The sequence below is a fragment of the Lipotes vexillifer genome, unplaced genomic scaffold (genome assembly GCF_000442215.2).
Source record: "Lipotes vexillifer unplaced genomic scaffold, Lipotes_vexillifer_v1.1 scaffold444, whole genome shotgun sequence".
Taxonomy (NCBI): Eukaryota; Metazoa; Chordata; class Mammalia; order Artiodactyla; family Lipotidae; genus Lipotes; species Lipotes vexillifer.
In genome coordinates, this window is record NW_006793488.1 from 4,630,477 (window position 1) to 4,656,210 (window position 25,734).

Sequence of the window (25,734 nt, forward strand, 5' to 3'; positions counted from 1 at the left end):
CCTGCCGATGCAGGGGATGCGGGTTCGTGCCCCGGTCCGGGAGGATCCCGCATGCCGCGGAGCGGCTGGGCCCGTGAGCCATGGGCGCTGGGCTTGCGCATCCGGCAACGGGAGGGGCCACGACAGTGAGGGGCCCACATATCGCAAAAAAAAAAAAAAAAAGAAGGTCTTTCCCCATCCAGCTGGCCAGATAGAGAGTAGGCATCAGGTTCCTCGTAGACTGTGAGCTTTGAGAAGAAATGGGGATACTGCGATCCAGCACCCGGGGACCCAAAAGAATAGGGGATCCGTTTCTTTGCACTCTGTCCTGATGGAACAGCATATTGCATTCAGAAGGAGGGGGCTAGTGTCTTGCAGCACGTAATTCTCAGTGATCAGAAGCTCAAGGTCTCGCCTGGCTGGGAACACTCGCTGTAGCAGTGACCATGAGTTCCTGTAACTTCAAACTCAAATCAAGGACTCTGTGGGGAGCAGAGTGGAGGAAGGCAAGAGCAGAAGTCTAGACAGGTGAAGCGCCCAGTTGGCAGTGGGATCGGACACTTGTTTTACCTTCTCCTTGTGACACCCAACCTCTAAAATCCAGCCAAAACTCAAACCTGAGGCCTTTGTGAGCAGAGACACGTTAGACTGTGAAAACCTCTGAGGTTCTTGGGCTCAGCCGCCTCCTGTTAGCCTTTGGCGTTGAAAGCCGAGGGTTGTCAGGTACCCTTTCAAGGGCAAGTGCAGCTGGAAAGGGCTTTGTGGGCACAGACTCTACTTAACGCTGACATGCTCTTCATCTGTCAGCTTTTTGCCTCAGCTCTGTGTTGCGCCAATGATATCTAATTGACTGTTTTGAAAAGAACCAGTTTTTTCTTGCACTTTCCTACCGTTCTATTTGCGGTGATTTTATGTTAAATAATTGCAACCCTCCTCATTTCCTCTCTTCACTCTTTTCTTCCCAATGGCTTTCTCTCAAGGTATGAAATTAGCTCTGATGTCTCTGGACAGCCCCCAGCTGGGTGCTCTCTGTGTGTTACTTCTGGAATCCTCCAGCTGCACCAGGAGGTTGATGTTGGAAAAAAACTCAGGCTCAGAGGTGTAGGTGACGTGGCTGGGAGGAAGCCACCACTGGGGACGCCAAGGAAGAACAGGGGTTGTTTTCTCAAATTCACCCCAGAGGAAGCTGTGAGGTGTGAGATCAAATCACTGGTTCAAGGGCTCCCGGCTGTCAAGAGTGGCTTTGGCCCAACTGGAGACCTTCTGACACAATCCAGGCTCTCTCTCACCACCCTCCTGGGCTATTTTAAGTCCTGTTGCTTCCAGCTATTTCCTGTGGCTAAAAACAAAAACAAACAAACAAAAGCAGTGATGATGAGAAAACAGTGTACAGAATTTAACATAGTAAATACATAAATAAACAGAGAAAGAAGATGGAGGGAGAAGAGAGCCTGGGCCGAAAGAAAGAGCTGCAGGAGTCCAAAAAGACACAATGTCACGTGCGCTTAAAACCAGTTTAACCCAAGCTGCTCTTTCTCTGTGACCTCTGTGGACGCTGAGAAAGTTTCCATTGGGTTTCCCTGGTTTCTCGCTTGGGCACAGAAGTGATGTCATGATGAAATGAATACTTGAAAAGTGGTTTGGGTACCACGTGGCCCCAGGAATAAGACAAGCATGATGCACAGTGCATCCACATCTGTAGAAATGGAGACCTTTTCTTCTGCTCCCTTTCTACAGTCAGTTGTTGAGATTAAACTCTAAGAGCAATTTTCTTAGTGGAATAAAAATTAGTTTATGTCCTGGAGTGAGAATTTATAAGAGTGTACATTATATAGAAATAAGCAAGTGTAGGTTGAATTCTGGGACATCAGTGAACACCTCACCACTTACAGAGCGACCAAGCCACAAGTCTGTGTTGGTTGCCAACTTCTTCAGAATTCTATCCTACCCAATCACTGCCTCCAACTTAGAATTTGGGGTATTAATTTTGATGTAATGTTCAAGCTGGGATAAAGGAGCACGTCTTCTTCTTCTTTTTTTTTTTTTTTTGTCACTCGTTACCATCCCCTTCTACTATTTTGCACAAATGGCAAGAGCGTTGTACCCAGAATTTAGAAGAATGATGAGTGGTACATTGCAAAAGGTCCTCAGGAAAGTCAGGAGGGTGCGGAGAACCAGCGTTTCCCACATGACCACCGGGAGAGTAAACATCAGATAGCACTGGGGTGATGCACAAATAAAGATTGATACTAATTCCTGTAAAAAAAATGGCTAGTATTGCCAAAATCAAAAGACCCTTGAAGCATTTCACATGAGATGCAATTAAGGACTCCACTGCAGCAAAGTGCCAACTTGCAAACGTTCTTTACCCTGTAACTTTAAACTCGGGGAGCTGTAAATTCAGGGCAGAACAGGCAAATTACTAGAGATGCTTTTATGCATGAAATCTCTGGAGGGATGGAATTGTGTCAAGAATGAGGAGATAGCCGAAATCAACAAAGGAAGAGTTGGTGTAATCATCTGAATATATTAGGAGAAAAAGTTGTAAAAATTATTCAACTAGTTTAGAAAGCATAATTAGGCATTGATGCCACCATTTATTTATTTTATAATTTATTTTTTTAAGTATTTATTTATTTGTTTGCACCAGATCTTAGTTGCAGCAGGCGGGCTCCTTAGTTGCAGCATGTGAACTCTTAGTTGTGGCATGCATGTGGGATCTGGTTCCGTGACCAGGGATTGAACGTGGGCCCCCTGCATTGGGAGTGTGGAGTCTTAACCACTGCACCACGAGGGAAGTCCCGAGGCCTCCATTTATTCACCCCTATAGTTGATTTCGTTTGATGTGGGCAGTGGCTGCCTAGAGAGATATTACAAATAAAACAAAAATTAACAAAATTTTAGTCATCATTTTAGAAAAGATTGCTCTCGTATGACTACTGTATTGAAGAAATGATTTGTTCCAAAGAATTCTAGGTAGACACATGAAAGATAGTTATGTAAATAGATATTTGAGTTGTTTGAATTCATTTTGGGTCCTACAGACCAGTCTGTATTCACTTGAATCATATTGTATGTAGAATCTGATTCCTAAAACAAGAGAAGTCTGACCCCTTGGTTCTGGAAAACTTCCCTAAGTCCTTTCTTATCATCATTTCCTATGCTCCTGAAGATTATGAAACAGAGTTGGCAACCTTCTTGTTAATGCGTTAGCTTTTAGCTGGGGTGGGAGCAAAACAACAACAAATAATAACTCCAGTCTTGTGTTCTAAGGTAATGGTGTGAAGACGATGTCCAGTGAAAACTGAGTAGCATGATGGAAAATGTTATGCTCGGGCTTCCCTGGTGGCGCAGTGGTTGAGAGCCCGCCTGCTGATGCAGGGGACACAGGTTCGTGCCCTGGTCCAGGAAGATCCCACATGCCACGGAGTGGCTGGGCCCGTGAGCCATGGCCGCTGAGCCTGCACGTCCAGAGCCTGTGCTCCACAACGGGAGAGGCCACAACAGTGAGACGCCCGCGTACTGCAAAAAAAAAAAAAAAAGAAAATGTTATGCTCTGACAGGAAGTGCAAAACGCAGGATGCAAACTTGCATCTCCCATGTTCTTGGTAAAATCAGAATGTGTATATCTATGGACAAGAGGGAAATAGGAGCACAGGACATGAAAACACTGTTCACAAACTATCTGTAATATTATGTTGTCTTTATAATTAAGATGTATTGGAAAAACTAGGTACTTTGAACGTCCCCACATCCACAGATACAAATAGAGATCACAGATGACAAAATATAAATCACAAATGTAGGAATCTCACACTAAGGTGTTCAGGGAAACAGGGAATGCAAAATAGAGCACTTGATCGATAAGTATCTGATTGCCTAGTATGTGCAGACAGTGATAGGAGCCAGAAACAGATGAGCCACCTGTGAGCCCAGCGCTAATAGCCCCTCCACATGTGTGCATAGTGTGCTTTCACCCCTGTGCAGCTGACTACCAAATAAAACAAAACTGATCACAGTCATCCTAGATGTATACTACTTGGCATGGGCTCACAGAGGGAGGAGTAGGGAAGACTAAGAATGTTTCGAAGGAGAGATGCTAATTGTGTCATTTCCTTGACATGAGTGTCGGGGGGGAGGGGCTTTTGTTTATTCCTCTCTCCCAGCCCTGATCTCACGGGCCACAGGGTGAGGTGGCTTGAAGAGAGCGCAGAAACCTAACCACTAGATCACCAGGGCCAGCAGGCTTGAAACAGGACCTCAGTCCTTGTCTTCTCTGAAGAAAGAATTCAGCACAGAGACAAAAGGTAGTGAAGCAGGTAAAGCATTGATTAGAAGAAAAGTATGTGCAGAAAGACATGCAGGCAGGCTCAGAGGGAGAGTCACGCTTTGGGAGTAGCAGGAATTACTTATATGGGGGCAGTTTTATGGGTTCCTTCTGCCCAGTCATCTTGCTTTGTCTTGCTTCATGCCCAAACTGGGTCTGACTCAGGGCCCTCCCAACGTGCCTGCACATCTTTTAGCCAAGATGGATTCCAGTGCGAGGGTCTCTGGGAGGCTGGCAGGACATATTATGGGTTAGCGACCCCTCCCTTTTTGTTTTTTGTTTTTTGTTTTTTTGGCTGCACCACACAGCATGTGGGATCTTAGTTCCCCAACCAGGGATTGAACCCGTGCCCCCCTGCAGTGGAAGCGTGGAGCCCTAACCACTGGACTACCAGGGAATTCCCACCCCCTTCCTTTTTTGACCCTGAGGAAACTTTCTGCACATGTGTAGTCAGGGAAGTCTCCTTGACCTCAAGAGTGAAGAATGTGGTTGTCTTATCTTTTTACTCAAGCAGAGCTCAGCTCCTCTCTGCTACTGTCTTTTTTTTTTTTTTTTTGGCTGTATTGGGTCTTTGTTGCCGCGTGCGGGCTTTCTCTAGTTGTGGCGAGCAGAGGCTACTCTTCATTGTGGTGTATGGGATTCTCACTGCGGTGGCTTCTCTTGTTGTGGAACACGGGCTCTAGGCACGCGGGCTTCAGTAGTTGTGGCATGCGGGCTCAGTAGTTGTGTCGCGCAGGCTCCAGAGCGCAGGCTCAGTAGTTGTGGCGCACGGGCTTGTCTGCTGCAGGTGGGATCTTCCTGGACCAGGGCTCGAACCCGTGTCCCCTGCATTGGCAGGCGGATTCTCAACCACTGCACCACCAGGGAAGCCCCTCTGCTCCTGCCTTTATTTTACCTTGAAGCACCAGCATCTCAGCCTGGGGCCCAGCTATCTTCTATCTCCGCCTCATTCATTGCTGGGCAGGTCATGAGCCCTTGATGTGCTTTCTCATTGTATTCTCACGACTGACCTATGAAGGTGATAAAATTATTCTCATGTTTTACAGATAGGGAAATGGAATGGTTTATATATATGAATCTAAGAGTTTGGAATGGTTTATATATATGAATCTAAGAGCCTCTCTCCTTAAGTTCTAAAACATCCCATACTGAGATGATTCTTCTCTCCTGGCTCTCCAGGCCTCAGGCTGGTCTCCCTGCATCCTCCCTGGGCTTGGGTGAAATAAACTTGACATTCACTAACTTCAGCTTTAGCAATTTGGGGGTTATAATGGGCTGTCAGTTTTTTGGGGGGTGGATTTTTTTTTTTTCCATTAGCCTTTATTCATCATACTATGACAAGTTAGGTGGGGAGGTTCACTTGCTAATGTGCCTTTTTAAGGACCTTACCTCGTAGCAGAGAAAATTAAGTGCTGGAAAGAATGGCTCAACAGTTAGTCATATGCCGTGCTTTAATAGCATGGCCAGCCAATATGGAGAGGGGGGCGTGTGTGGAAAAAGGCAAGGTTAAGTGATTAATTTTTAAGCACTAAATATTTATTGACAGAATATCTCTCCAGGCAGTGTTCACATGCTTAGAACCCACGCTTTTAACTTGGCAGTGCTGTTTAAGCAAACAAACGCAGTCAGTTGAACACAATGATTAACAGGAAGTTGGAGCTGACACAGTTGCCAACCTTTTGGCCAGGAGAAGAGGCTGGGGTTAAAGTCTTAGAGCAATGCCTTTCAGAATAGTCAGTTCACCCCTTGGCGATTTTCCTGTAGGGTAACGTGGACACATTGGAGTCAAAACCTCCCTGAGGCAACTTGTTTTTTTGTAGAAACAGGTTGCAGGAAGGGGGCGTGGGGACTGAGCAAAGCAAATCCCAAAGAGTTAACTTCAGAAATGTGAGGAAGAAAGTGGAAATGCAATGCAGTGGCAAACGAGGAGAAAAGGAAGACAGAAAGAAAGGACAAGCATGCTCAACTGGAAGGTTACCGAACAGCCGATGAGAACTGCACCTACCAAAAGGATGGTTATGGATTCTGGAGAAAATGTAAGTTAAATCTACCTATGCTCTGATCAGATCCCAAGAGACATTTTACGCATTTCCTGGTTTTGAATGATGGGTTCTTGGAAGCAGTGTCTTTTTTGTGTGTCTCTGGTCACTGCTCTGATTTTTGTGTTTGTTTACAATCATGAGTTATGGGAGAATAAAAATTTCCCGGGAGCATCTCTGTCCAATGCTTCGCTATTAGCAGAAGCCTGTCGTCAGATTTTTAAGGGGAAGGTTTTTTACCCAACAGAGAATGCATTGAAAACTACCCTCAGTGAATCTACCTGTTATGAGTACATAGCTCAGAGTCACTACATAACAGAAGCACTCTCTGAAGAAGAGGCTGGCTTCCCTTTGGCTTACATGATGACCATCCACAAAGATTTTGGCACTTTTGAGAGACTCTTCAGGGCAATTTACATGCCCCAAAATGTCTACTGTGTTCATGTGGATAAAAAGGCAACAGATACATTTAAAGATGCAGTGAAGCAATTACTGAGCTGCTTCCCAAATGCTTTTCTGGCTTCCAAGATGGAGCCCGTGGTCTACGGTGGGATTTCCAGGCTCCAGGCTGACCTGCACTGCATCAAAGATCTTGCAGGCTCTGAGGTTCCGTGGAAATATGCCATCAACACCTGTGGGCAAGATTTCCCCCTGAAAACCAACAGGGAGATAGTTCAGTATCTGAAAGGATTTAAAGGGAAAAACATCACCCCAGGGGTGCTGCCTCCCGATCATGCTATTGGACGGACTAAATATGTCCACCAAGAACTACTGAGCAAAAGAAATTCCTACATGATTAAAACCGCGAAATTGAAAACTCCACCTCCTCACAACATGACTATTTACTTTGGCACTGCCTATGTGGCCCTCACGAGGGAATTTGCTAATTTTGTCCTCCAAGACCAACAGGCACTTGACTTCCTGTCCTGGTCCAAGGACACCTACAGTCCTGATGAACATTTCTGGGTCACACTCAATAGGATTCCTGGTATGTATGTCTCTTAACTTTTGTTTTTATGAATAAACATTGCGTGGCCAATACTGAATGAACCACTGAAAAATAGTAAAACAAAAAATTAAAAATTTTAAAGATCTTTACAGTTTCAACTATTCATTAAAAAAGTCTTTACAGCAGCTCTGCTCACAGAGTGGGTGATATAACTCATCTCCATTTTACAGATGAAGAAACTGAGGCATAGTGATTAGGGCAGAGGTAGAGACCGACTGTTTGACTTGATTTTGCTGACATACCAAGCTACCTTTCTGAGCCCATAGACCCACTTCGAATATGTGCTGTAGTCTTGACACATGGCAAGGAACTGAGGAACACTGACTGGCGAATGAAAGATTAAACACAATTCTCCTTTAAATGTGATGGTATTTAAAATCAGGCATAAATATGATAAATTAAATTTGAGCAGCAATTTGAACACTTAAATAATACCTTTGCCCCTATTGAAGCTCCAGTAGCTAAATTCAGATCATTTCAAAATGAGAGCAAGATACAACTTTAACAATTTTCATTTGCAAGTTCTTTCCTGGAACTGAGTCTGAAATTTAGAGCCTCTTAAAGATTCCTAGACCAGTGCCTTTATTTTATAGACAATGAAACCAGTGTGGTTATATGATGTGCTCAAAGTACCCTGCTAGTAAGCAAACATGCCAATTATAAACCAGGTTGCCTAAGCCTGATGTTCTTTTAAGGTGATTTTCAGTTCGGTCTCAGTTGTTCCTAAACTAACTCCACATTTCCTTGGTCCAAGTTCCAAATGACTTGAATAATCTCCAGTTGTTTACAGTGAACTAATTCAGTTCTGCTAGTTCAATTTGAAATAAAAATTCAGATTCACAGTTCAAAGGAAAACTAACTTGAATCAACATGAGCATCAAGGTCATGGTTTCTTGAGATTTAGTGGTTCAACCCTGGATACATATTACAGTCGCCTGGAGCTTTTAAAAATACATTTCCTGATTTCCTGGGTAGATGTGGACTTCAGTATTTGTTCAGCCTCCAGGAAATTCTCAGGAACAGCCAGGGATGTGAACCATCGTGGATGCTTGTTTTTGATGTTTGTATACAAAGCTTCCTAGACTTAGAATGCTTTTTTTTTTTTCCCCCTTGGTAATACTTGGCAAAATTGTGAAAACAGAAGAATCCACTGGGGAAAAAGTAGTTGCAAAAGAAACAACATACAGCCAGGTTAATATCTGTAACACATAAATACATCTCACAAATAGGAAAAAGAAACACATCAGATTAACTATGACATGTAGAAATACATATGCTAAACAATCATATACAAATGCTCACCACCAGTACAAATTAAAATAAATGATTACAATTCTTTACTTCTCAAATTGGTGTTAAAAAAACAACACCTAACTCCAGGATGGGCAACGAGTGTTCCGATACAGACCACTAGAAAAGTATAAACCTGCACAGTCTTTCTGAAGGACAATTTGGCACCTATATATCAAACGGCTTTGAAAATGTTCATATCCTTTTACTTAATTTTACTCCTAGGGATTTATTCTTAAAAAATAAACAGAGATAGGGAAAAGATTAATTTAAAACTATTTTCATCATAGTGTCACTTATAATAGCAAAAAAAGAAAAATATTCTAAAATCCTAGTAATAGAGGACTGGTGCAGGCATAAAATCAAAGGAAATACAGCTACTTAGAAGGCAGCTATGATAGAATGCTTTTTAAATCTGTGGTTTTCCCAAAGCGGGAAGGGGTAATGTCCTAGTGATGAAAGAAATCAGGACAGGACTTCCCTGGTGGCTCAGTGGTTAAGAATCTGCCTGCCAATGTAGGGGACACGGGTTCGAGCCCTGGTCTGGGAGGATCCCACATGCTGCGGAGCAACTACACCCGTGCACCACAACTACTAAGCCTGCGCCCTAGAGCCCTCGAGCCACAACTACTGAAGCCCACGTGCCTAGAGCCAGTGCTCCGCCATAAAAGAAGCCACCGCAATGAGAAGTCCGCGCACCGCAAGGAAGAGTAGACCCCGCTCATCGCAACTAGAGAAAGCCCGTGCACAGCAACGAAGACCCAATGCAGCCAAAAATAAATAAATTTAAAATAAATAAATATAATTTTTAAAAAAGAAATCAGGACAAGGACCTACTGTATAGCACAGGGAACTATACCCAATATCTTGTGATAACCTATAATGGAAAAGTATCGGAAAAAAAGGTATATATATATGTGTATATATATATGAATCACTTTGCTGTACACTTGAAACTAACACGACATTGTAAATCAACTATACTTCAACAAAAATTTTTATGACTTTTTTAATTAAAAAAATAAAATGACTTCTTTTGGCAGAGATCATGGTCAAAAAAGAAATCAGGGCTCAAGAAATTGAAGTGGGGAGTCATGACCATTAAGCTGTTTATATGGGATTGTAGTACCCAGAATAAGGGAGGTAAAAGGCCCTCTTCTCACTTTTGTGTTGCTTGGACCAAATATGTATTGACCATTCAGGTCTGGGCTCCAGCCTGTGAGGGGAGACATTGACAAAGCAGATTCCAAAGAGAGTAGCCAAGAAGGTTAAAAGGCCAGACCCCATTTTTCAAAGAAGGGACCAAGACAAACAAAAAGGATATTCAATCTGCAAAAGACTTGAAAAGGGATCACTGCCTTCACATAATTAAAACGTTTGCCCAGGAGACAGAAATTGAACCCATGCTGTAGTTTTGGAAGAAGAATCCAGGGTCAGTGGTGGGAGATAAAAGAACCCACGGATCTGGGATTAGAATGGGTAGCTTCCTCAGTGGTGAACAAACTCAAGGGATATTCCGAAGCAGAGACTGAAAAAACCCTGTCAAGGAACTCAATTATCAAGTGTCGGACAAGATGGCCTGTGAGTCTCTTCCACTCTGAAGTTCGTGATACTAACTAATGATTCTGATCAATTTATTGAACAGAAGTGTTGAGTTCTCAACATGATTTCTCTATTGCAACTAGATTTTTACACCTCTGGTAAATACCAGCAATTACAGATCAGTGAAACAATGGAAAACAAATGGACTGCTCCATGCATTTCATAAACTTAAAAGAGTGAGCCCTTAAAATTGTTTCTGTGTTATGGGTATGGGATCCTCGTTAGAGGTCTGTGGCCCTTCACTGGTCCAGCCAACTCTTGCAGGACCTGAGGTAGGCCTGAGTGTATGGCTTAGTCATGAGGAGGTAAGGGAATCAGAAACTTAGGTAGCTGTCTTGTTTAACTGTTCCTCCTGCTATGTGAAAATCTGGGTCATTTCTGCTTTGAGGGTCATTCTTTGCTGATGCATGAGTATGTTTGTTGTTTGTTCTGGACATTTTAAGATTGTTCTAGTTGATTGCATTGATTGGGGCTTATTAGGATTCTCTAAGGAGTAATAGGACAGAAGAAAAAAGATCTCGCAGTTGAAACGGCCTCATGGGGAACTAGAACACCACCTGATAGAAATACTGTGTGAGCCACATGTGTAGTTTTAGGTCTTTTGTGGCTACATTAAAGAAACAAAAATTAATAGGTCAGATGAATTTAAATCATGTATTTTATTTAACCCAATATACCCCAAATATCAGTTGTGCCCGTGGCTACTGTAGTGGACAGAGCAGGCAGCCAGGTGTCCTCCCTGCTCTGGGGAGAATGGTCAGCCAGCAGTGGTGCCGTCCGAGAGCCACACAGAGAAATCGGCCGTGCTCATGTGTCAGCATCTTCATTCTGCTTCTTTTTACTTATATGAAAGTCTTACCTCTGCTTCAGAGTTTTCACTTGCTTGTGGGCCCCGCGGCTTCTACTTTCAATGCCTTCCCCTCGTGTCTCCAGCCAGATTCTGGGCTGTTCCACTGATGGCAATTCCTCTGTCTCCTTCAGATATTTATTCCCAGAGAGGCTTGCTGTGGGTCGTGTTGTGACTGTACAACGAGCATCCCTTTTCTCATTCCAGGCCACTTCCTGGGCTGTGGCTGACCTCTGTGTAGACACGCTGCCCTGCATTGAGGCCCCAGACCATTCGGGTCAGGTGTGGCCAGGGTGGCAGTGTCAAAACGCACAAAACATGGTCTCCTCATACATAGTAAGGCCCTTCGGCCATGACAGGTCCTCTGGAAGCCTCTTGGAAGATGAAAATTCCTGGGTGGTCCACTCAAGCGAAGGGGCCCATGAGGACAGAAGTGTTATACCAGGAGAGTTCACAGGGGCCTTGGAAGATACTGCCCAGCAGACTTCACCAGCTGTTGTGAAGTGAGGGTTCCTGCCCTCCCCACTTCTCCCTCCGTCTTTCCCCCACTTTCCCCCCAACTCTCTCCTCCCCAGTTCCATTCGTTAATCCCGTCTGTAACAAGATGGCCACATTTTAGTTTCTCATCTGACTCAGCTGTGGCTGACTTCCAACTGGAGAAAAGATCCTTTTACCAGCCAGACATTCAAGTTCACTGCCTCCTACTTCCCTTATGAGTAATGCATCATGTGCCCCTCCAGGCTGCATGGCTCTGCCTGTGACAGGGGCTTTCAGTGGGCATGCTTCATTCATCATGTGGTCCGTGGATTTAAAGATTTCAAAACTGACCAGTGGTTTCTGCCCCACTTGCTACAAAGGAATATTTCTGATATGATTCAGTGGGAGCTTATTTCAAATTCATATTAATGAATGAATGAGAAAAGAGCCTTTCCTCCTTTCTCATTCTGAAAAAATCTCAGAAAAAAAAAATCTGAGAGCAGGTTTTGTTGGAGATGGGAGAAAAAAGGAATGCCAAGATATCTGACGGGGAAGGAACAGAGAAAAGAAGAAAATTGGAGATCGTGGGCTTGGAAGACAGATTCTACTTGCTTCTCATTTTTTTCCCCCAGGAACCAGACTATGGACCAGCCCTTCTGGAATTCTCTGTCTTGTATGTACCCATGTGCCCTTGAAAGGGGAGGCTTGTTGAGTCTCTGCTATAGAGTCCATACTGACCGGACTCTCTGTCATTATTGGAGGCTGGCTAGTTGCTTTAGTCCCTTTATACGTACAGATGCAGTGCTGAGGTGCTGAATGCTGGAACCTTGAGAGAAGGGAGGAAGAACAGATCTAAATAAAGCTGCTTCTGGGAACTTGTAGTCGTGGCCCCAAGGATTTGGCTGGGATCTTGCTACGTCCAGAGGGAATTTATGTTTCTCAAACACATCATGCTCACAGAGCTTCCAGGATCACTGGGTGTATGGGCAGACTTGCAGGGGAAGGAAATTTGGGGGATAAGTTTTACTGTTAGCTTGAACAATCTCTGTTTTTGTATCTGCTGGAAATACTGACTTTTGTCAACTGCATAGGAAAGGAAATCAGTGAGTTGGGATATCTGTGAGTTATTTTTCAAGAAAATACCATCTCTCCTCAAAACAATTAAAAATAGAACTACCGGGGCTTCCCTGCTGGCGCAGTGGTTGAGCATCCACCTGCCGATGCAGGGGACATGGGTTCGTGCCCCGGTCCAGGAGGATCCCACATGCCACGGAGCGGCTGGGCCCGTGAGCCGTGGCCGCTGAGCGTGCACGTCCGGAGCCTGTGCTCCACAGCGGGAGAGGCCACAACAGTGAGAGGCCCGCGTACCGCAAAAAACAAAATCAAACAAACAAACAAAAAATAGAACTACCATACGATCCAGCAATCCCACTGCTGGGTATTTATCCAAAGAAAACAAAAATGGTAATTCAAAAACATGTATCAGTATATACCCCTATGTCCATTTTTGCATTATTTAGTATAGCCAAGATATGGAAACAACCTAAGTGCCCATCAACAGATGAATGGATAAAGAAGATGTGGTATACACACATGCACACGCACACACACACAAGAATATTACTCAGCCGTAAAGAAGAATGAAATCTTGCCATTTGTGACAACATGGGTGGACCTAGAGCGTATTATGCTAATTGAAATAAGTCAAATAAAGAAAGAAAAATACCATATGATTTCACTTATATGTGGAATCTAAAAACCAAAACAAATGAAAAAACAACAAAACAGAGTTGTAGATACAGAGAACAAACGGGTGGTTTTCATAGGGGAGGAGGTTGGGGGATGGAGAGAAATATGTGAGGGAGATTAAGAGGTACAAACTTCCAGTTGCAAGATAAATGAGTCACGGGTATGAAACATACAGCATGGGGAACAGAGTCAATAACACTGTAATATCTTTGGGTGGTGACAGATGGTAACCAGACTTATTGTGGAGATTATTTTGAAATGTGTAGAAATAGCAAATTACTGTGCTGTGTAACAGGAACTAACATAGGTCAATTATACTTCAAAAACAAACAAACTCATAGTAAAATAGATCAGATCTGTGGTTACATGGGGGTGGAAATTGGATGAAGGCAGTCAAAAGATACAAACTTCCATTTATAAGATAAATATGGGATGTAATGTATGTCATAATTAATATAATGAACACTGCTGTATGTTCTCTATGAAAGTTCTTCGAGTAAATCCTAAGCGTTCTCATCACAAGGAAAAAGTATTTTTTCTTTTTCTTTTGTGTCTATGTGATGGATATTCACTAAACTTATGTGGTCATCATTTCGTGACGTATATAAGTCGAATTATTATGCCATATGCCTTACACTTATACAGTGCTGTGTGTCAATTCTATCTCAATAAAGACTTCTAAAATATCAAATTAATATTAAAATTTCATTAATTTAATGAAAATATTATTAATACTTCATATTCAGAAATAACATTTCTTCCTATGGTGACCTATCTTAATTTCATACTAAGGAAGCTAAAAGGAGATTGAAGACAAAAAATAATAATAATAGGAATTAGGCTCAACTGAACTAAAATCAGTGGTCACCAGTTGAATGCATTTCAGGTGTAAGCAACTGTAGAGCGTTTTTGACAAATGATCTAAATAAAGATCTGTTTACTCTGCAGCATCAGATGGTGGCTACCAATTTGCTGGTGGGATTTAAAAACAGTCCTGGCTCTGCCACCTGCAGTCTGCATAACTTTGGGCAAGATGCTTAATTTCTCTGAGCCTGATTCTCATCAAAATATCTCCTTGTCAGGGGATTTACCTGGTGGCACAGTGGATAAGACTCTGTGCTCCCATCGCAGGGGGCCCAGGTTCGATCCCTGGTCAGGGAACTAGATCCCATATGCATGCCGCAACTAAGAGTTTGCATGCCACAACTAAGGAGCCTGCCTGCTGCAACTAAGACTCAGCACAACCAAATAAATAAATAAATATTTTTTTAAAAAAATCTCCTTGTCAGACTGTGGGAAGGATTAGACAGTACACAAATTGTACCCAGTCCGTTGTAGAAACTCATTAAATGTTCAAAGAGAGGGGGAACAGATGAACTTCTTTGATGTGGATTGTTGAACTTTTAGTGTTACAATTTTAAAACTTCTGTGTGTGATCAAAAAAAAAGAAAAGAGAGAGAAGAAGAACCTTTGGTTTTGAAGGTACAGGGATAATTTTTTGCTAGAAACTGGATATGTGGCCTACAGAGGTTACCTATCAGCTGTTGCTTTTCTTACCAACATCACATGCCTAGAGCCTTAAGTGGCTGGTTTCTCTTTCCACTTATTAGGAAGCAGCATTCTGTGATGAGTTGAGAGCCTCTTAACTCTGCCAGGCTTCTGTCATCCTAACAACCTAGAAGACAAATGGTCTGCAGGCCCTTGCTCATGCCGTTCCCTTGTTCTGAAATGCTCTTTGCTTCTGCTGCTCATCCTGGCTTGTTCTCCAGAGCTAGCTGAGATGTCACGTGCTTCCTCAGAGAAGCTTCTCTGCTCCTTCCCCCCACCAGAAGCAGCCGCCCTGCCCACCCACTTTACTCCTACTTCGGTCATAGAGCCACTTCCATCGCATCTTAACTGGGTGCGTGGGTCCTGGTCGCCCTAAGCCCCACTTCCCTGCCTCACCCCCATCTCCTGTACCCCAAAAGTGAGAACGTGAACTGGATGATTGGCACCAGGACCTAGACTTTTGGCTTGGCCAGAAGTTGAGTGGCCAAAGCAGAATGTTGAATGAGGAGCCAATGAATGGGAGAGAAAAGAGTACAATTCTGCTTTCCTCCTTTAAAAAAATTTTTTTAAATTATTTATTTTTGGCTGCGTTGGGTCTTGGTTGCTGCATGCGGGCTTTCTCTAGTTGCAGTGAGTGGGGGCTACTCTTCGTTGTGGTGCGCGGGCTTCTCACTGCAGTGGCTTCTCTTGTTGCGGAGCACAGGCTCTACGCACGTGGGCTTCAGTAGTTGTGGTACGTGGGCTCAGTAGTTGTGGCACACGGGCTTAGTTGCTCCGCGGCATGTGGGGTCTTCCCGGACCAGGGCTCGAACCCATGTCCCCTGCATGGGCAGGCGGATTCTTAACCACTGCACCACCAGGGAAGGCCTCCGCTTCTCTTAAACACGATATTTTCGACAAATGAAGGAAATTCTCCTGCAGTTTTGCAGAAAGTTTATTTTGTTATTTTCAGTTCTATTTCAGCCTCTAAGCAGGCCCCGGGGTAGGAATCCTGCCCCCCTACTTCCTTTTCCAAAGGGCAGGCATCCTTACCACCTATGCTAAATCCATCAGAAAACTTTGGGAGTGTGGGTGGGTCTGCAGGAGTTAGGGGGGGGGGGTCATCTGATTGCTGAGGTCAGCATACATCACTGTCTTCATGCATTTGGGGGATTGAAGCTGTCTTAGTTCAGGGCTAGAAAAGTAAAATCAACAATTAAGGGAATTTGCCAGTCACTTTGACCCTGAGAAGCTCTGATTTTTTTTTTTTTTTTCTTGCGGTACGCGGGCCTCTCACTGTTGTGGCCTCTCCCGTCGCGGAGCACAGGCTCCGAACGTGCAGGCTCAGCGGCCATGGCTCATGGGTCCAGCCGCTCCGCAGCATGTGGGATCTTCCCGGACCGGGGCACGAACCCGTGCCCCCTGCATCGGCAGGCGGACTCTCAACCACTGCGCCACCAGGGAAGCCCAGAAGCTCTGCTTTTAAATATTCAGAAAATGTAAAGTGCTTTATTTTGCTACCACTTGAATTCCATGTATAATTGCTAAGCAGACCGCCTGGCCTTTCAGCCAGTTTTTCCCCTAGGCCTCTCTTTGCCTAGAGAAATCCTGATTATCTTTGAGGGCCCAGCCGAACTGTACTGAGCTCTGTGAAATCTCTGACCTCGCACCACCCTCAGGCAGAGTTTGTCCTCTGTGCTCGTTTTTCCTCCCTGGTAGCCCTTATCTTCTGAAGGTTTATTGATGTGTCAGTGTCTGTGGAGACCCGACAAAGTGCAGAGTCCTGGAGAGACAGTTAGATTTCTGTCTTTGTGAGCCTCAACTCACACACAGTGCTGGGCGTCAGACTGAATTTGATTCCCCTATGTTGCTACTATAACATAAGCGTGGTGGGCTTCCCTGGTGGCGCAGTGGTTGAGAGTCCGCCTGCCGATGCAGGGGACATGGGTTCGTGCCCCGGTCCGGGAAGATCCCACATGCCGCGGAGCGCCTGCGCCCGTGAGCTATGGCCGCTGAGCCTGCGCGTCCGGAGCCTGTTGCTCCGCAACGGGAGAGGCCACAACAGTGAGAGGCCCGCATACCAAAAATAAAATAAAATAAGTGTGGTGTTGAGACAGGTTAAAAGAATGACAGAGCCCTTGAGGACACGACATAAACTGGTTAGAACCAACTAAGCCCAAGATGGTGGAAGATTCGACTTCCAGTGGACCTTGAGCCTCATTGTAATGCATCAGCTAAATGACACACTCATAGGCGCCATGACAGTTCCCAGACCAACCATAAAAGGCCAAAAAATGGGTGGTGACCCAATGCCTGGAAGTCTCTGCCCCTTCCCCAAAATAGCTGGAATAATCCTCCCACTCATTAGCCTATGAAATTACCCATCCCATAAAAACTAACACCCCCTTACCCTGGGGCCTACTCGCCTATGGAGTGTGTATCTCTTTGAAAAAATCTGCTTTCACTGTACTTTGGCTCGCTCTTGAATTCCTTCCTGCACGAAGCCAAGGTCCCTCACTTGGCAGCCCGTCCCAGGGACTCGCCTGAGACCCCCGGATGTGACCATCCTCTCGCGCCCCATTTTTTTTTTCCTGCAACAGTGTTGCTTTCTTGCAAACCCAAAAGTCTTTTACTGCCCAAATCACTGACAGCTGACAATCAATCCAGGTCTAGTCACTACAAAAGAAGGCAGGTACATCACCATCACATGAGTTCTTTTCAATCTCAGGCACTAGACAAACTTCCTTTTTTCCTCTAAGTTTACAGCTTTATTGAGGTATAATTTACACACCGCAGAATTGAGGTATTTAATTCAGGTATATAAATCACATACCGTAAAACACCTGTTTCAAGTACACAATTCAGTGATTTTTAGTATATTTACAGGTGCACTGCCATTACCCCAATTTATTTAGAATACTTCTATCTCCTGCAAAAGAAACCTCACACCCATTTACAACCCCTTGTTTTCTGTTTTCGTAGATTTGCCTTTTCTGGACATTTCATATAAATCAAGCCATATATATGTTTTTTCATGTCTAGCTCCTTGCACTTAATGTAATGATTTTGAGGTTTATCCAGGTTGTAGCATGAATCAGTACTTCACTCCTTTATACAGATGACTACTATTCTCTTATGTGGGTAGATCATATTTTGTTTATCCGTTCATCTGTTGTCAAACTTTTGGGTTGTTTCTACTCCTCGGCCATTATGAATAATGCTGCCGTCAACATTCCTGGGCAAGTCCTTGTATAGACACATGTTTTCACTTCTCCTGGGTAGATTCTAAAAGTAAAATTGCTGGTCCAGGGACTTCCCTGTTGGTCCAGTGGTTAAGACGCTGCGCTTCCACTGCAGGGGGCATGGGTTTGATCCCTGGTCGAGGAACTAAGATCCCACATGCTTGCCAAAAAATATAAAAATTTTAAAAATTAAAAAAAAATTGTTGGTCCATATGGTAACTCTATGTTTAACATTTTGAGGAACTGCCAAGCTGGTTTCCAAAGCAGATGTACCATTTTGCATTCCCACAAGCAGTGTATGAGGGTTCCAATTTCTTCACATTCTTGCCAACACTCATTATTGCCTGCCTTTTTATTTTACCCATTCTAGTGGGTGTGCAGTGGTGTCTCCTGTGGTTTGGTTTGCATTTCCCTAATAAGCAATGATGTGGAACATCTTTCCATGTGCTTGTTGGCCTTTGGTCTGTCTTCTTGGAAGAGGACTAACGGCCTTTTGGACATTGTTTCTTTGAACCTTGGTATTGTTTCAATCTCTGTTTTATAGTTGAGGAAGCTGAGGTACCGAGAGTTTGTGTTACTCTCCCAAAGACGCCCAACTTATAAGTGCAGAAGACACTTGAATTTGTTTTGAAGACTGGATGGATTAAAAGATGAAATTGTCCAACGTTGAATTAAGGGCACACTGCATGGCTAAAAAGTTAATTCAGGTTTCTTCCTCCTGAATCCTTTGACTAAGCAATTAGCTAAGACACTTAAAACATAAAGCAACCCATTTAATCAAGATAATGTCCTAGTATGTAGTTACTGAAATTTGACCCTTTTCTGTGGTTTTATGCAAACCGTAATTCCTCCTCCTTTGAAGAATCAAATGGCCACGATTCCCTCCTGTCTAAAAAACCTTATTTGCTCTCTCCAGCCTATGACCTTTTTCTCCCAGCTCTTTAACAGTGAGATGAAGGGTTTGTGCTGGAGTCCCAGTTAGTGTTTTTGTGGCTTTTACTTTTTGTTTCTTCCATTTCACAAGATTTGCCCCTTGGCCGTGGTCTCCATTTGTATGTGTGTGCATTGGTCTGTGCTAACTATATTTGACCACCTAGAAACTTAGGAGGGGGTTGTTGAAATGCACACCACTTTGCTGCTTCAAATACTATTTCTTGTGTTACCAAGCTTGACAAATTTAGGGCAGGGTCTGACAGAGTTTCACAAGCATTTGTTTTTATCTCTGAGGATTGATAAATGTGTCTGTCTAGTTTTCTCCTTATTAGGAATGAAGTGAACTTCAAATTCCTATAATCTTTGCAATCCTAACTGGCCTCCTTCTAACCATGGTGAAAATCATAACAATCTTTATAGAAGGTAAATCAGCCACCCTGGTAGAATTTTCCATTCGAATACTAAGCTGTGCGCAGCTGTTTTTAGCTGCTCTTTGTGACTTTACAGGGCTCAGTCCTGCGCCCTGTAAAGTCACAAGGCTTCGGTCTTGTCAGTCAGGCAAAAGCTAGGTGTGGAGTGGCTTTCTAGCCTCAAAGCCATAAAAGGGAAGGTTAAGATAGGAGGGGAAGTGAAATTAAGGACAAGGCAGGATTGGGAATAAAATTAATTGCAACAGGGCTTCCCTGGTGGCATAGTGGTTAAGAATCCGCCTGCCTATGCAGGGGACACGGGTTCGAGCCCTGGTCCAGGAAGATCCCACATGCTGTGGAGCAGCTAAGCCCGTGCACCACAACTACTGATCCTGCACTCTAGAACCCGCGAGCCACAACTACTGAGCCCGCACGCCTAGAGCCCGTGCTCTGCGACGAGAGAAGCCACTGCAACGAGAAGCCCGCGCAACGCAAGGAAGAGCAACCTCCGCTCGCCTCAACTAGAGAAAGCCCGCGCGCAGCAACAAAGACCCAACGCAGCCAAAAATAAATAAATAAAACATTAAACACACACAAATTAATTGCAACAATAGGTCACTACTGACAAGACGCGGAGCCTGAGAATAGAAATGTGGATTGTTCTGAAGGTCCCAGGGCCCTGCACAGCCTCATTCTGAGTGTGCGGCTACAAACGGCTCCATCGTTTCCGAAAGCATACGGGAGTGCTTTATGTTTGTTCCCAGACATTCCTGTAATGGCAGAGCCTCTTTCCTTGTTATACTTTCTGTGCACTGCTGAGCTTCCCAGCTGTGTCTGTGCATGCTGATCTCCTGGGCGAGGCTACAAATTGGCTACCTAGTGATCCTGGCAGCATGGATGGCACACAAGGCCCACGGCAGCTGGGGACCCTTGGCCAGACACCTGTGGATGAGAGAACTTTGTTCTTTTTTTTTTTTTTTTTTTTAATGGGTGCCAGACAAATGACTGTCTTCTATGTGCCCTGGTGTGAAAACTGTTGAAAAATTACTTTCTTAATATACCACCCTACATTAAAAACCAGATTTCAAAAACTCACAGGGGCAGTTTCTATTTGGTCAGAAAAAGTGGGGAAGAGCTGACTCTGGTCACGATCTTGAAGTAGAATTGTTGTCCTATGTTAATTCTGTAGACTGGGGCTATTTCCGCATCCTAGACAGCTCCAACACTGGCACTGTTTTGTTGATGCAGGTAATATAAATTTTGTCTAAAGAAGAAATTCTACAGAACAGAGGTTTTCTCAAGGAGACACAGCAGAAAGATAATACCGATGCTTCCTTTGGCTGTCATCTAATACCTCTCAGAAATCCTCTGAGGGAGGTAGATATTATTATCTCCAATTTGTGGATGAGAAAAACCAAGGCTATCCAAGGTAGAATGACTTAATCTAGGTTTGTCTGACTCCTAATTCATGATCAGTCTAATCCATCAGGCTGCCTTTTAGGAGTTCTGTGGCTTAAGTAACTTATTAGAATAGTATAAAGAGCTCTCCTATGCCCTTCACTTACGCTCCCCAACCCGTAACATTCCACCATATTTGCCTTATTCCTTTCTTCCTCTCTCTCTCTCATTTATGCTTTTCCTGAACCGTTTGCAAATTACCTCTTACTGTTTCAAAGTGTATTTCCTAACAACAAAGAGGCTCTCCTGTATAGTATCATACCATAATACAACCATCAAGTGCTACAGCATTACTCTTTAATCCACAGGCCCTATTCCAGTATCACCAGTTGTATTAATAATGTCCTTCATGAATCTAAGACCTGAGTAAGGATCTCGAGCTACACTTAGCTGTCATATCTCTTTAGGCTCCTCCAGTTTAGAACTATTTCTCAGTCTGTCTGTGTCTTTCAAGATCTTATAAATTTGGAAGAGTGCAGATCTGATATGTCCTCATGATTAGATTCAAGTTCTACCTTTGGGCAAATATATCAGAGAAGTAATGCTGTGGAAGCATGAAATGTTGATTTGTTCTGATGGTGGTGATTTTTTAAAATTAATTAATTTATTAATTAATTTATTTATTTAGGCTGCGCCGGATCTTAGTTGAGGTATGCAGACTTTTTTTTAAAATTTATTTATTTATTTTTGGCTGTGTTGGTTCTTCGTTGCTGCACGCAGGCTTTCTCTAGTTGCGGTGAGCGGGGGCTACTCTTCGTTGTTGCGGTGCACGGGCTTCTCATTGCAGTGGCTTCTCTTGTTGTGGAGCACCGGCTTTAGGCGCAAGGGCTTCAGTAGTTGTGGCTCGCGGGCTCTAGAGCACAGGCTCAGTAGTTGTGGCGCACAGGCTTAGTTGCTCAGCAGCATGTGGGATCTTTCCAGACAGGGCGCGAACCCGCATCCCGTGCATCGGCAGGTGGACTCTCAACCACTGCGCCACCAGGGAAGCCTGGAATGAATTTTTATACCCTTATAAATCTGTTTTTATTGGGAAGCAGTTCAATATATAAATATGTAAGTTCAGAGTTCGGCTCTAATGCTACCTGAATTCCTGAGGTTGGGTAATATGCTGGACCTTTCTAAGTCTCACTTGCTCTTCTGTAAAATGGTGATAGTAATTGTGCCTATTTCACAGAGGTGTTGTGAACGTTAAAGGATAATCTACATGACAATTGGTGAATTGTTCTCTGCAAAAAGAGAAGAGATAGGGATGATTCACAAGGGCTCTGTCCCTTGAGATTATTTCCAGGTGCCTGGTTAATTATTATCAGTTCAAGGATCTGGCCTGAGAAACCCAGTTTGGCCCAGGGCCAGTTATTCCCCTGGATCAGGTCAAAACCTGCAGAAATGTGATCACCTGAAGAGGGAGTTGGAATTTGGAAGTCAATTACAATATGAACCGAAGGAAAAGATTTGTCCAGATGGTTTTCTGAGCGATAAAGAAGCTGGAAGGAAAGGAAAAGAAATTTCACAGTGCTTCAGGCCCAGGTGCGTTCTCAGCACAGGCTGATGGACTGAATGTGAGAGAAAGAAAAAGAATGCTGGGGAAAGAAAGTCACGTGTCTTAGTGAAAGTGAAAACGTCTCTCCTTATTTCTCTCGACTATGAAGCAGATCTGGGTGCTGACACCTAGACGTCCCTGAACCTGCCTGAAGGGCACAGGATGGCACAGTGACTAACAGCACTAGCTCTGGAGCAAAGCTGCTCACGTTCGAGTCCTGGGTTAGCCTGTGCTAGCACAGTGACCCTGGGCTGGGAGGTCACTGGGAGACCAGTGACCTTCTGAGTTGAGACTCAGAATTTCCTCATTGAGCAAGTAGGGGTGAGAGCTCCTGATGCCGGCTACCCGCTGTGTCATTCACACTTCTTGGTACCCTGTTTTAACATACGTCCTGCTTGTCCGTGCAGGTGCCTCCTCCATCCTTGTCTAATCTATAATTTTTTTTTTTTTTTGGCCGCTCTGTGCAGCTCATGGCATATTAGTTCCCCGACCAGGGATTGAACTTGCACCCTCAACAGTGAAAGCGTGGAGTCCTAACAACTAGACTGCCAGGGAATCCTTATCTAATGTAGATTATAAGTGCCTTAATGCTGGCACTCAGTTTTGTGTTGATGTGCACAAGGGGTTTTTCAATTCACTTTTGACTTCCTGTTGTGTTTCCTCTTGACTCCCTTTCTGCTGGGCATTGCCCACTGGTAGGAAGGAGAGGTCTTCGGGTCATGGCTGAGGGTGGCTGGTGTCAGGAGCCAGAGTGGAAACAGCCTTGGCCTGCTTAGGGAAGAAGTGATGTGGGCTCTGGTATGTGGTCCTGCAGAGTGTTTGATTAGAAGTGATAACCAGGGCTTCCCTGGTGGTGCAGTGGTTGAGAGTCCGCCTGCCGATGCAGGGGACACGGGTTCGTGCCCCGGTCCGGGAAGATCCCACATGCCGCGGAGCGGCTGGGTCCGTGAGCCATGGCCGCTGAGCCTGCGCGTCCAGAGCCTGCGCTCCGCAACGGGAGAGACCACAGCAGTGAGAGGCCCGCATGCCACGAAAGCTTCACGGATTCTCGTTGTGGGAGAGGTAGCGACACAACCGTAAATCCCTGCCACAAGGTAACCTCCTCCAGAGCTGAAGCTTCTCTGAGGATGACATTACATGGTCTGTGGCTCCTGCTCTACTGATGACCATGAACATATGTAGAATGTCTTTGCTGCAGAGACCACTGCACTATGTCTTAGAAATTCCAGAGTTTTCTAAGTGTTGGATTCAAGACAGGCTCCAGGTCAGGGAGGAGTGAGGAATTACATACAGGATGTATCACAAGAAATGGAAAACCAGGCCAAGGCTTGGTCATATAAGAACAGATAAGAGCCAGCTATGTCCCATGGAGGCCAGGCAGAAACTGGGGCAAGGGAGGCAGGCTGCTGCCCCTTACCACATCAGGCAGCAGAAAGGGGACTGGGAGGGTGGGACTGGCAGGGTGGGTCCAGACGCTCAGATGTAGATGCTGCAGCAAAGGATGTGAAGGACCATGGGGCGGTGGGTGGGCTGCAGTCAGGAGAGCTCCCTGAAGGGTGGGTGGGCAAGCGAACAACCACCATCCCCAGCTGCGGAAGGGTCACTTCCATGGTAAAGGGACACTATATCTTCTCTAACCCTGCAAGCCTCAGCGCCCTCACAGGAATGTCAACGCTGAGGCTGAGTGAGCATTGTCACACACTGTACTCCTAGCATCTGTGCCAGCAGGGGCACCTTGGAGGGATCAGATTAAGGGTCTGATGCCAACCATCTACACAGACTACTCATTTTTATAGAACATTTGCTTTTTGCTATACATACTTCTGAAAGGTTAAAAAGTATTATTTTAACTAATAAGGGTGGATTACCTTACTAACAACAATAAAAATTAGGTATTAAAAACCTAATGGATATGGAATTAGACAGTGGTGATGGCTGCACAACATTGTGAATATACTAAAAACCACTGAATTGTACACTTTTAAAAGGATGAATTTTATGGTATATGAATTACATTTCAATTTTTTTTTTTTTTCCGGTACGCGGGCCTCTCACTGTTGTGGCCTCTCCAGTTGCGGAGCGCAGGCTCCAGACGCGCAGGCTCAGCGGCCATGGTTCACGGGCCCAGCTGCTCCGCGGCATGTGGGATCTTCCCGGACCGGGGCACGAACCCGTGTCCCCTGCATCGGCAGGCGGACTCTCAACCACTGCGCCACCAGGGAAGCCCTATCCACCATTTGAATTCATGTTTATTAAGTATTTCCAAATTATACAGTATTGTTTATCCTGAAATATTGGTTATTTTGTTTTGTTTACAGTATATTGTTTAGTCCTAGGGAAACAGATCAGGTGGGGGTCATTGAGGAAAAAAAAATCATAGAGTTTTGGCATCTGATCCGTTGGTTCTCAAACTTTTCATCCCAAGACTTTGTTAGAAAGGGAAATGATTAAATTCCACCTAAAACTAACTGATGTCTTGCGGCAGGGGCCCTGCAACCTGTATTTTAACAACCCCTCCATGTAATGAGATGTCAAACAGAAGTTTGCAAACTTTTGACCTAGACTATCCTTAACCTCAAGTCACAGGCACACCAGTTTGGCTTTTGGAAACAAAGTGTTTTGCTGAAACAGTGAGTCAGTTCTTCCAAGGTTAAGTAATTAATTTCCACAGGTAAATTCAGTGGTAAGTTTCATCCTGAAATGTTAATTGGCTGTGACTTTTGTGGGATGATTGATTGTTCATTTTCTAAGCCCCCCAATTTCAGGCTGTTCATAGTACTAATGGCTACATTTCTGCTGCTAAAAGGTTGCCTCCTACCTGCACAGGCTTTGACATTTGCCTCTGGGGATTTGTGTAGACTGTCTTTTGCAAATATTTGCTTAGCATCCTTTAGCATGCAGGAACTGTTTCCATGACACCTTTGCTCCATCAAAATCAGATGTAGATCACTTCAGCTCACGCTACCATGATATGATCTGGTACCACCGCCTCCTGGACCTGCCACCTAGGCCTTGAAAATTCTGTGTGTTAAACTTCTTACCCCCTCTGAGATGAGAATTTGAAATCATGCTTTGCATCTGTAATCTAGACAGCAACTTCTCCTGTTGCTAATTAGATGAACGGGATAGAAAATAAAATGATTGGGTCCCAGGAGAAGGTGGATTTTCCCCAGTGAACCCCCTTGGAGGACTCCTCAATTATGGGAGAATTATTGTTTTAGTGAAAGATACGCTTCAGAAATATCTTCTCTTTAGCATCATAATCATCACTGATAGGTAGGTAGATAGATAGATACAGACAAATA

The 25,734-nt window shown here is 44.3% G+C and overlaps 1 protein-coding gene and 1 pseudogene across 1 annotated transcript; both read left to right on the top strand.

Annotated features, from left to right (window-relative positions):
• Positions 1-6,106, top strand: part of LOC103088671 (N-acetyllactosaminide beta-1,6-N-acetylglucosaminyl-transferase, isoform C pseudogene) — an 11,836-nt pseudogene extending 5,730 nt beyond the window's left edge.
• A 302-nt stretch (positions 6,107-6,408) lies between these two features.
• Positions 6,409-7,350, top strand: LOC103088938 (N-acetyllactosaminide beta-1,6-N-acetylglucosaminyl-transferase, isoform A-like). Its single transcript, XM_007466414.1, has one exon. It carries the CDS (start codon positions 6,409-6,411, stop codon positions 7,348-7,350), a length of 942 nt encoding a protein of 313 aa, XP_007466476.1.
• Positions 7,351-25,734: the final 18,384 nt, after the last annotated feature.

Bases quoted from the DNA above. Each gene is read 5' to 3' on its own strand.
- LOC103088938 (XM_007466414.1), top strand. From the start codon at position 6,409: ATGATGGGTTCTTGGAAGCAGTGTCTTTTTTGTGTGTCTCTGGTCACT.